At 39.1% G+C, this 12,876-nt stretch overlaps 1 protein-coding gene across 5 annotated transcripts in view; it reads right to left on the reverse strand.

Annotated features, from left to right (window-relative positions):
- The window catches only part of ASAP2 (ArfGAP with SH3 domain, ankyrin repeat and PH domain 2), a 90,574-nt gene that overhangs the window by 44,069 nt on the left and 33,629 nt on the right, over positions 1–12,876 (reverse strand). For all 5 annotated transcript variants that reach the window (XM_042033043.1, XM_042033041.1, XM_042033042.1 and 2 more), the window contains exons 4-5: positions 11,761–11,835; positions 10,132–10,181 (exon numbers count right to left, since the gene is read on the reverse strand). In XM_042033043.1, the coding sequence (XP_041888977.1) occupies positions 10,132–10,181; positions 11,761–11,835 (125 nt within the window). The remainder of the gene's footprint in view (positions 1–10,131; positions 10,182–11,760; positions 11,836–12,876) is intronic.

Consider the following 12,876-nt stretch of genomic DNA (forward strand, 5'->3'; position numbering starts at 1 on the left):
ATTAATCATCTAAGTAATGTTCGGACAGATATTCCAAAAGAAGACAATAAATGAGAAGAACATACTAAGTTCTTGCTCCAAAGAAAGAAAATACAGGAAAAAATGATGAGTTTTAATTGAAAACATAGGGGGATGTTTAATCCCAACAGAGCAAACACTGGTTAACAAAGTTCAATTATATCACCAGATTTATTGAGTCTTGCCTGTCATCAAGTCATCTTCTATATATACAGGGCTTCCTAAGCCAAAATCACAGTTGCTCTCTCTACTTGCTGCTGAGCCAGTTGGCACTGGGAATGCCGGCCAGCTGGCTGTGTTGCAGACTTCAAAGTCTGTTAGACCAGCTGTCCTAATTCCCTAAAAGTTTCCATGAACATTTTCCAAGAGCTCTGAATAAAACAGGTTCTCCTGCAGAATATAAATGAATAACCAATGCCTGGCATATTCCCATAAACTCACTTCTGCATTTGTTAAAGCTATTCTCCATATTATTTCTAAATGCAGTAGCATAATTTGACAACACAGTTAGACAAGTCTAATATAGAAAAAAAAAGATATTAAGGAAAGAAAATACACGAGGGTGTTTACTTTTTGAAGACTTTTAGTTTGCCACTCATACTGTTTAGAACCTCAAAATTCTGAAAAGAGCTTCCTGAGGAAATGCTATACTGCTTTTGAACAAGAGGAAGCATTACACAGGAATACAGGAAGAAGATCAGAGGAAAAAGTAACACGCACAACTGTCCTACCTCTTCTTGGGCAGTCAAGTGTCTCTCAGTTCTCTCTCTGAAAAGATGACATGTCTCAAGTACTCTCTTAACCTGATGTTAACATTACCCTAACAGCTTATGGGAAAATGTCTAGAAGGTCTAAGGACTTCCAGTCAACAAAATATTCTGTACTTAAACTTCTCAAGAATGAGGAACTGGAACTGCCTCCTATTACATCTCAAGCAGCAAGGGAAAACAAGAATTAATTCCATTAATCCTACCCCTCAACATGCCCACTGGGAATCATTTTGAGCAGCAATTCAAAAAGCCCCACTGTGTTCTCAGCACAGGCAGGCACAGCAGAGCCAGCCCCGTGCAGTATTCCAGCAGCCAGCACATCCAGCCAGCACTGTGCTCCTCCTCAGCCCATCACATCCTGCCAGAGGCAGACGTTTGGAAGGAAGCTCCTCTCCTTTGAAATAAATATTCTGCCAACCTCCAGTTGCCTGAATTAAACTCAATTCCAGAATGTTCTATTTTCATGAAAAATAAGTCTGTACTCTTACTCAATTACTCCCAATTACACTATATTGTAGGCACAGAAAATGAGAGTCCAAACACAAGAACCAGACAATCCTGAACAAGAAAGAAAAAGCATTACAAAAAAGATTAACAGAAAATTATAAATATGCAGCTCCTTTCTAGCACACACTCTAGAAGAGTTTAAATTATATCATACATGATAGTTCTAAAACAGCCAGACCTCAGAGGAAAGATCCAGGATGTCTCAGTTCTCTCAATTTCCAAATTAACCTAACAGTTCCTGAGGCCAGAGAACTCACTGACATGTGACCAGGTGTGTGAAGGCTAGTAACTACCAATTACTACTGTATATTATTTTCATTGTTTACAGAGAACAATACTCAAGCATAAGATAACGAAACCACCTCCAAAATCTCAGGAGTTTATTAGCATATCATACGGTATCTCTAAATGCTAGTTAAACCAAAAAAACAGCTAACACTGCCAAAGAGTCAAACACTATGCACAATATCACAGCATACATTGTATTCCTCCTAAAGGAAGCTAGATTTTGGTGAAAGAATCCTTCCTGCTCTTTTAAGGATAAACATACTCCACAGGCAAAAAAAAACCAGTTAAACCATGATGAAAGTATACTGACCTCTATCAAGCAATTCAGAGAAAGATATCCTTGAAGCCATTTGGTGGAGTTTCAGGCTACCTGTCTTCAAAAACTCAAAAAGGTACTTTACCAAAAAACCCAAATCATGTCTCAGTGACAAGTATCAGAGATACATGATGGTGCATTTCACATTTGCATTTCCTCATTATTTATGTTTTTAATATCTAATTACATCTTCACCTTTGTAATTCAGAATTTATCCTGTTGTTTTGCTACAATAATTTGCTACCTTCTACCTGACTGATACTACAGGACACTTAGTTTTCAGGGAAACAAAGAAACCCCTCATAGCCGTGGTGCGCACAAATCTTTCTAGTGCTAAAGGCTGGCTGAGTGTCCTATCCAAACACAAGGATCAACTCAGCTTCAAGTGTCAGTCTATTGTGACATTAACCAAATCCTTTTGGCAAAGACAGTCCTGTAATGTAACACTGGGATTTCCAAGTGTTGCAGGGTATTCAGGTTTTCCAGGCAGATCAATTAACCCAAATTAATAAGAAAACTGTGAAAACTCTAAAAAATACCCTAGAAGCCATAAGAAAGCAGCAAATGTTTTGTAATGCACATATCACATATACAGACTTTGCTGACTAAGATTAAAATGTGAGCACACGTCAGTCCATTTACAACACAGCTGCACATAACTAATATACAGTGAGCTCAGATGTGTGTAACAGACAAGCAAAGCTGAAATACAGGATGAAGAATTACAACAGTAAAGTCAGAGAGATACAAAGTGAACCCATTCAGTTTCCAATATAAGACTATTTTTACAGCTTCAATTTGAAAAGCAACCATCTTTCAATATAAATTATAATTTGCATTTCAAATAAATCAATTTTGTCATACAGATCATGGTATAAATAAACACCAAAGACTTGTATTTATATTCTGCCAGTCAATAAGGGTAAACAATCAGAGCACCCTGTGTACATGCAACAGTAGTGAACTGGCTGGCTGGGAAGCAATTCTTGTCATTCTTCCTCTTCTTCTCCATAGAGCAGGAAGCCAGGCTGAGTCTGGGTACGTACATGAGAAGGTGGAGAGACCAAGAATAGCACCTGGAAGGAACACACCTGAATGATAGCACTCTGGGAAAAGGAGTGCTTCTGAAAGCTATTTTGTTTGACAAAATAATACTAGACGTTTTCATTTCACATATCCTCTCTTTGTCTAGTCCTCCTTTTCAGTGTGACTCTCTAGGCTCTGGCCCTCCAGCTCTTTGGTGAAAGACTCTCCATTTTATTTCACCCTACTGCCTGTCAATGCTGACAGTAAAGCATGTCTCTCCTATCACTCAAGTCCTCAAAGCAGAAGTCATACTTTCCCTTTGGAAATGCTGGAAAGATTTTCCCTTTCATACATCCTGCTCTGAATGATAAAGGGGAAGAGGGCAGAAGGAGCAAAATGTGCTCAAGTATTTTCATCATTTCATCCATAACAGCTGCAGATTCATTCAAAGATTTTTCCACTTAATTTGTAGGTAATCTCTTTCAAAATAAAAATACTTAATATGAAATCTTAGACTTGAACCAGTATATTGTGGATGTGGTTACATGGACTTCAGTAAAGCCTTCGCCACTGTTTCCCACAGGATTCTCCTGGACAAACTGGCTTCGCATGGCTTGAACAGGTACACTGTTCACTGGGCAAAAAAACTGTCTGGAGAGCCAGGCCCAGAGGACAGTGGTGAACGGAGTTACTCCAGTTGGTGGCTGGTCACTAGTGTTATTCCCCAGGGTCGGTGTTGGGGCCAGTCCTGATTAATATCTCTATGAATCACCTGGAAAACGGGATCAAGTGCACCCTTAGTAAATCTTCAAATGACACTAAACTGGGGGGGAATGTGGATCTGCTGGAGGGTAGGAAGGCTCTGCTGAGGGATCTGGACAGGCTGGATCAATGGGCAAAGGCCAATGCTATGAAGTTCAATAAAGCCAAGTGCCACGTCCTACACGTGGATCACAACAACCCCAGGTAACGCTACAGGCTGAGCCCAGAGTGGCTGGAAAACTGCCCATCACAGCCTGGAGGTCCTGGTCAGGAGCCAGCTGAACACAAGCCAGCATGTGCCCAGGTGGCCAAGATGACCAAGGGCATCCTGGCCTGTATCAGCAACAGTGTGGTTAACAGGACCAAGGCAGTGATTGTTCCCCTGTACTCGCCACCGGTGAGGCTGCACCTCAAGTGCTGTGTCCAGTTCTGGGCCCCTCAAAGACATTGAGGTGCTGGATCAAGTCCAGAGAAGAGCAGCAGAGCTGGTGAAGGGTCTGGAGCACAAGTCTGATGGGAAGTGGCTGAGGGAGTTGGGATTCTTTAGGTTGTTCAAAAGGAAGCTCAGGGGGACCTTATCACTCCCTACAACTACCCGAAAGGAGGTTTTAGCAGTGGAATTTCAGTTTCCTCTCCCAGGTAACAAGCAATAGGACAAAAAGAAACTGCCTCAAGTTGTACCAGGGGAAGTTTAGATTGGATATTAGAAAAAAATTTCTTCTGGAAAGGGTTGTAAAGCATTGGAACAGGCTGCCCAGGGGAGTGCTTGAGTCACCATATATGCATGTATTTAGATGTGTAGATGTAACACTTACGAACATGCTGTAGATGTGGACTTGGCAGCACTAGACTCATGGTTGAACTTGACCATAAAGGTATTTTCAAACTTAAATGATTGTATTATTCTATTCTGTGACTCTATATTTAAGCTACCTTGTTTAGCACTTCCATTCTATGTCACTATTTTCAAGCTGTGACCTTCACTTTGTTTTATGTACTTGCTTTAAAAGGAAACACAGCAGAAATATCTAAGAGCTATGAATATCAATGATCTACTGAGTCAAGTTAGAGCTCTGAAGAAATAAATTGAGAAAAGCTTACAGAATTTTCAGATAAAATTTTTTCATATTGTTTAAAACATGAGTTTACCAAACTAGAAATATGATCACTTAAACAAATAGCTGAACAGATGACAGCAGGTATCTTAACAGATGACTGTATTTGACTTTGTTCATTTTTCCATTGACTTCAAATGGTTCAGAAACAAATCAACAGTAGTTATTTCTAGATATGAGCACTTGCGTTTCTTCACAGAAGAAATGTATTGCTAATGCCTGGACCTTAAATTGCCATAAGGACATTCAAACAACTTGTTCTCTTCACTCAGTTGTTCACAAGAGACCTCATGCCCAGTTTTTAAAAGGAGAATGGCAAAGGAGGAGACGCAGCCAGCCTTCCCAGGAATAGCTCATTAGTTTTCATTTAACCTTTATGTTTCGTAGCATTAGCATAACACTTATTAAAGACAACTTCTGAAGATAATAGGCATTTACAGGGCCCAAAATAAAGACAACTCTATTTTCTAAAACTAACATTTCTTTATTTTCAGGAAAATCAGGTTTATGTCTGGAATACAGACATATTCAGCTACAAAAAGAGTGTAAATAATACTCTTCAGTAGGTTTATGCTTCTATTTCCTATGCAAAATTAATACAAAGTCTTTACCTCAGAATCTACCACAACAGGACTGATTAAACTGAGGCATGTGGGTGAAATCTGGCTCAGTGCCTTGCTGAATCCGATCTGTCTGCTGGGAGAATGAGCAGTCTTTATGATGCGTACTCCTTCCCCATATGGTCCCCCGGCACGCCAGCCATTAGTGTTTAAGTACACGGGGGAAAGCAACTGCCCTGTAACAAAACGAGCCCATTCTGAAACAGCTCTCCCAAAGGACACAGACCAGTCCCGCTGTGCTGCTGGAGTGGCCGGCAGCATCTCCCAGCTCTTATGTAGGAAACTCCAACTGTAACTGAGGTCCCAAAAGAAGTGCGCTGCTTTACAGCTTTAAAAACATTTAAAAATCTTTACGGCTCCAACTGAGTCAACGATTGATGGTGAGAAAAGATAAATTATTCATGAATGGCACCTCAGGATAGTCCCAATTTTTGACTGAGACAGGTTTGCAAGAAACTATTGGTTACTTGTTCCTCATACTACCTTATTCAAGAGCAGCCCCAGAGTAAAAATAAACAGCTATGCAGCTTCCCACAGTTATTTCAATGAAGGTGAGTCTGAAAAAAACACTCTGACAATTTAGGTGGCTATGTCTGGCGGTTAGCTAGCCTGCGGTACAAAAAACAAAGAGAACCCTCGGGAAAGACAGTCCCTAGCACCAGAGACTTCTGTCAGGTTAGGGCGAGAAGAGAAGCCTCCCCCAGCACGCTTTGCCCTGTTATGGTAATCTACCCCAGTTCTGCATTCCTGGTTGGTTGCTGTTTGCCCTGCCCCCTTGCTGCCTTGCATGTTCCGTGTCTTAGAGAGTTCTCCTCTCCAGGTTCCCCCCATTGGCCTTTGCCCCTCGCCACTCCCCCAGAGCCTCTCCATTGGCTCCCATTCTCTAGTCCTGCCTGTGTACCGCCCCCGTGCCGTCAGATCATTGGTCCCTGATGCTCACCCTGCTCCCATACTTAAACCTGAACCCTCCACTGTCTCGTCTTCGCGTGTTGACTCCTTCGTGGTGCGGATGCGGAACTCTATGCGGAGATCCTTCCTGCCTCTTTGCTATCGACCCATATTACTGAAGCTATCCCTGCATTTGTGCATGCACGTGTGTTTGAGTGTGTGGCTGATCCTGCCGAGCGGCTGTGCTAACGAGACACTCTTGGAAGAGCGCAGCACCTGGCGCTCCGGCACAGAAGCCGCGGAGCCCCGGTTAGCAATAGCTATGGGGCAAAGAACCTGCATAGTAATCAACAATGATGGAAGGTGATCCATGAGCATCAGAATGGATCTTAACATCTCTCTCCCAAACAAGAACTAGAGATGTAGTAATTTTTAAACACAATTACATACAGAGGTTGAAGCAGCAGCTCAAAAATTGTTATGCAAATAAAGCAAAACAAATGCCATTTTAAAATTAACTTTATTTCTTTTCATATAGGTCGCACGTGGGTCTATTTGCACCCAAGAGGTCATCACAAAGGTGAAAGTAAGAGAGATGAGACAGGTGACAAATAAGCTTAAATTTTCCCTTATAAAGACAGCAATCAATATGAAAACTGTCAATTCCCCACAGACTACAAAAATACCACTTCATTATCTGGCAGGTAGCTTCACACGTGTGTACTTGTGACTAGGAAACGCATATGAACTATATGATGTTAAGCATATGATACAGAGGCATGTGCAGAAAAAGGGCAGCCTAGCAGCCTTGAATAGTTTGTTAATCCAAAGGGAAAAGTAAAAGAAAGAAAGAAAAAAAAAATAATCAAACCAGGAAGAATTTTAAAAACAGTTATTCACCTATTTGAAGAAATGTCATGGAAAAGACAGCTCACTAAGCACACACCTAAAATTGGTTTGGGGTACAATCCAAACAAGTGGTTATCTAAAGTAACAGATTGAAGAAGGCTGAGCAAACCTCTGGCTATCAGCACCTACATCCACCATTCTACTCTGGCAATACAAGCTGTAGGGGAGACTGGTGTTACCTGTACTGGTTCCTTTGTCCTTTTTATTAAAGCAGAGAGCATGAAGATACCACAACAAAACCCCCAAAATTTGCAATTAAGAGTTCTTGAGGTGAGTCTGCATCCACCCACTGCAACAGATGACCAAAACACACAGCTGTAAGGAAGTTTAGATCCATTTGGGACAGCCACAGAATGAAAGAGTCATTTTCTTAAGAAACCTCAGCAGCATGTATAATAGCAACCCAGAGAAACCTCTTTTTCAGAGAAACTAAACTGTTTTCTTATATTCAAAAATTAGTATGAGAAAAAAAGCTGGCCTGAACAGATTCAGGCTCAAATTAATATTCTCATCCTAAACTGAAAATCACATCATTAAACTTCCCATCTCTGGTTTTTAAAGACAAATGCTCCATAACGACAGCTCATAACATCTCAATTTTTGTGGGAACTGATCTTATGCACAAGAGGTCTGACAAATCCGACCATCCTACTCCAGGGGCAGAGGTCTCAGGGAAGTTCCAAGACTGAATTTAACTTAACCATGGAAAACTGGTCTGCTCCTTGGTATAAGGAACACAGTTTGCACTGAAAAACAATATTCCCTGACTGCCAACCTTATGCCATGAAAAGTAATTTCTGCTGTTGTAGAACAGCCTACAAAAAAGGCAGAAAAGACCAGCCCACTGTTTTAAAGAATTTTCTTGTACACAGAATTCCCAGACTCCTTATCCTGAGCCTCAATCAGATGATCCTTTTGTCTTGATCAAAGTCAAAGAGTCCAACAGGCTGGACTAAGAGCTTAAAACTCCGAAATACAGATGTGGAGATTTCATCTAACCACTTATAAAAATAGAGCGCTCAGTAATTGTACCAGCCCACCACATAGAAATACCAAAAAAAATGGTTCATGGATCTGAAAGAATTTCCTGATGAGTATGTGCTACCTGTGACTATGGCATGTTGAATAACCTGACACATAAGTGGCTTAGAATGAGCATTGTCAAGGAGGTCTGCTTCATTTGTTAAAAAATCTTGCAGAAAGTGTGGAAAAAGAAACCCATTTCAGATCAAAACTCAAATGTCTTACTTGAAAGCAAAGTCATAAAACAGGCTTTCAAAAGGATTGCCGGTTAAAAGAAAAAAATCTCATTATATAGTACAAGCAGCAATGAATTCCATCCCAGAGACAGAAAACACATCGTCAGCATCACATCTTCAGGTCCTGAATGATCCAGCACACAGAGCAACAGTTCCAATATGTCCATAACCTCAAATAAAAATCCCCAGATATAGAGATACATTTTCTAAGGAGATTTTTTACTTCTCAAGTACTTAATTAAATTAAATAACAACTGAAAATGTTTCTGAAATATCTGACTCTGAAACATCAGCTCTGAGCAAACCAATGATCAAGTACAAATCTTTACATCACTTCAACACACTCATCCTAGTGAACATTAGATCAGAAATCCTAAAAGCACTCCAGATCTTAGTTCAGTAGTAACATACAAATGCTCTTGGTGGATGTCCCAGCAGTGCACAAATTTATTTTAAATTCTGCACATAAACTTCGTGGGATGTCAGTATGAATAGTCACACACAGGTAAACAAGCTTTCAGATCCAGCAATCAAGCACTGGTAGACAACAGCAGACTAAATTATAGGACTACTCTTTAAGGTCTGTCCTCAGAGATCAACTGCTGCCATAGGCAATGATTAGAAATCTTAATTACTTCAACAGTCAATAACTGATATGGCACCAAATGAGACTGCTCACTGGTGTCAGGAACATAAACACTGGAACCATCACAATATCCCATGGATTTAGAGTGTCAGACCAGAGGTTTACCTCGGTAATTCAGAATGTCTTTTTATGAAAATCCAGCTATAGCTAGGCAGTTTCAAAAACCAAAAGCGACACAGATCCTCCTCAAAATTTGATGCTGGAAAGCAGTATTCCTCATTATTACTCCCAAAAAGAATAATAAAATTTAGCTAACTTGTTGCTTTTGCGAGTAAACCAGCTACAGGAATAATTTCTGAAGACTTCAGACAGACTAACTCAGTAGGCACCAGAGAATCATTATAATTTTGTGCAGTTGAAAAAAATATACAAATGGTGCTAGATTTTCAGCCAGTCTAGTTGGCTGTGGATCTGCAAGTTATTTATGTTAAATAGTGTCATCATACGTGATTCTTCTGGACCTGTATCATCAGAAATGGTCTGATACAAGGCAGCTTTATTTCAGAGGAACAAAGATACACGTGACACAAAGCTGACAGTCATAATCCAGATAATACTGTAATGTGAAATAAAACTCACTACAACATTCTACTTCAGAGACCGTCAGCTGTGCTGATATAGCTGACCAGGCCAACCCTGGAAACAACTGTCCCAGATGTAGGGCACTGAACCATTTAAGATTTGCAAGGAACCGGAATCAATTGTGTTTGATATTAGGTGTTGAGCTTTGTTGACTCATGCAATTTATTTAGCTGGATATAAAACTCCGATTTTTATAAACTTATTTTACAGCTGCTTATATAGTGTATCTGGTAACTTCAAACAAGTGGCATTTGCTAAGCTGGGTTAGATCCACAAGATAAGACACAATTTACAAGCCTCAGATAGGTGTACATCCACTTCTAGTACATGCACCTGCTGAGAGCATCCAATCTTGGCATAAAATAATAACCTCTACAGATTTCAATTCCATTTTTCTCTTAAATAAAAGTTTAAAAGATACATACACTTTTGTTTCATAGTCCTTCCAAGCTTTATCAAAGGGTTTTTTCAGGTCCTGTCAAGAAAAGAGAAAAAATTACAGCCAGATATTTACATGAAAAATACTGTGGCTCTAACAATGAAGACACACCTTGGCCACTTGCAGTGCCTGCAACAATAAGGGACTTCACTCTTTCTTAACAGCTCACCTAAGGGCTGTGCAAAAGCAATCTTGCACATAGGAAAAACAATCTTGTGAAGAGAATTAATACACTCACGTTTTTAAAAGTGTGTCTAGGATGCTTTTTGCTATGATTTTTACAGCTCCATTTTACTCTTTAAAAGGTATAACTACATGTTATCCCAAGACCATACTCTGCTATTAATCAAAGTAACTACTTTCTCATCATTCTATCTCCAGCTCTACTGGAAAAATGTCCCTATCCTGAGGCTGCAGTATAGCCTTGGCTAAGAACTTGATGCATCACACTAGAGTTTAAAAAATCAATTTTCCACTGACTTAATGGGAACAGTATAGGCCTTATGGCTCAGCATAACTAATTCTGTGAGAATTCTGAATTACTTATATTCCAAATTCCTTTATCTTCTTTCCTCTGAATAAGGTAATTTGAATGAAATTATCTTAACAAGTTGTAAAGTTATTTCACTTATGTCTGAAAATGCAAGAGCTGAAATTCTGATGAAGTTCAAGAGAACAGACAACTACAAAAAAATGTCAACTGTCAGACACTGGAAAAACTTTGCAATTACAGATTAGGAACTAATTCTTACATGTTAGTTAATTATTGAGATAATTATTAAATTAACTAAAGCAGCATTTGATTATATTTTCTAGCCAGTGGTGCAACACTCTATTGTAATAAATGTATTTATTCTGACATAGAGAAGAACAACAGTGAAATGTGGTAAGCAAACAATACAAAGATAATAAGCCTGTCTTACCAAATAATCTATTTATCCTCCAGTAATTTACAGAAACCATTTTTAGTCTACATACATATTTTTCTCCTTCCTTCAATGTCCTAGAACAATAGCTGCCAGTCACTTCCTGTTTGCTCACTAGTAAACAAAGCATAAGCTCAGTAAGTTTGCTCGCCATAGGCTCTGAAATTTTTTAAAAACATATCATCATTTGAGTCCTAAGTTGCTGTTATTTCAAATAGAAAATGTCCTTGGGGCATAAACAAATAGATTTCAGCTTCTTCAAGAAAACTCCTATGCTCATACAGTCTAATGTGTGTTTCTTAATAGTTCCAGGTAAGTTTAGAATGCTAAATAAATATACTAGTAATAATCCTTTAAAATATAGTGCTACCCTTTGCTCAACTAAGTAAATATCTAAATCTTACATCTCTTTCTCTGCTTACCTTCTATATTTCAGCCCTGCTTTTAAAGCTTCTCAAATGTTGTTTTGTATATGGAGTCAAGAACACGTGGTATGTGAAACCACACAGAAGGGATGACTCAATTCACAAAAAAACCCAACAAACAAACAAAAACCCCAAAGTCTTGTTTATTGAGCTAACATGTTTTTTGAGTATCCTATGCCTTCCAACACGTAATATTAATACACTCGCTAAATGTATCTATTGTACCAAGAATAATCCTATATATAAATAGGAAGAAAAACATACCCCTTTTACTCCTTTCAGATCTCCCTTCAGCAAACTGTCCAATGGAAAAGTGATTATGTTATTCATATTCTGAATCTGTAACAAGAAAATTACACCAAATCAGTTAATATTTTTAGACACAGAACATAAACTGTCGTAATAGATACATTTCAGAAAGTTTCACAAGGAAATCTTACATATTATTTTCCGACCCCTGCCTTATGGAGATGTTTATCAGCACAACCAGTAATCAAAGATGAAAGCAACGTGAGTTAATTAAACTCACTCTGGAAACACTATACCCCAAGCCAGCAGGAAACCTCCAGAATTATTGCTGATTATAAACATCTCATCCAACAGTGACTGCAAAGTAAGACCACTATTTTTTACATTGCCTTATTTCCCTGTTTAAATTAAATGAAAACAATCATACAGTTTTCTAGCACTGATAATTTTAAGTTCATGAGCATATTTTATATTAACCTTGTTCACTTTCCAGCCTCTTCAGAACTATTCCATTAAACATATTTGCTACTCTCCCAATACATGGCATCTTACTCTGAGAGAAGTTATAAAGACAAAGAATGCTGGTCTGTAAGATAGCCACCATTCCAATATTTTCCATTTGTTTTTAAGAAGCAATACATCTGCCTTATTCATCTCATGCGAACTTGGAAATAAAAATTTTATGAGATCTTTAGTATGTAAGTAATTCAAGAGAAAATAAGTACTTCAAGAAGATTAAAATTATTTCAAATTAAGACAATGGTAAAATAATCATGGTTTTAGTTAAGTATCCGTAATGTTTTGATACGGAAAAAGAATGAACAAAGACTGTAGGAATAAAACAGTTAGGGAAAGACTGCATACCCACTCCTTTTTGATTCTGGGAAAAAATTCAAGGTATGGGCCATAATGTCTAGGCAGAGTGTTTAAACTGTACCAAACCAAATGGATTGGTTGCTCTGAGGAGCAAAATCCAGAATATGTTAGTGTTGGGGTCCCTCCCCCCTGCCATGGAGCCCTGGGAGAGGGGCCCTGGGGGCGAGACACGGGGTTTCCCTGCCCCTGGTCAGCCTCGTTCCCCATTTGTTGGGGAAGATGAAACAGGAAAGCCTTATAAATATGATTGCCTGA

The sequence above is a fragment of the Corvus kubaryi genome, unplaced genomic scaffold, assembly GCF_017639235.1.
Source record: "Corvus kubaryi isolate FWS band 111438036 unplaced genomic scaffold, C.kubaryi_AGA036_p1.0 37354, whole genome shotgun sequence".
In the NCBI taxonomy this organism is placed as follows: domain Eukaryota; kingdom Metazoa; phylum Chordata; class Aves; order Passeriformes; family Corvidae; genus Corvus; species Corvus kubaryi.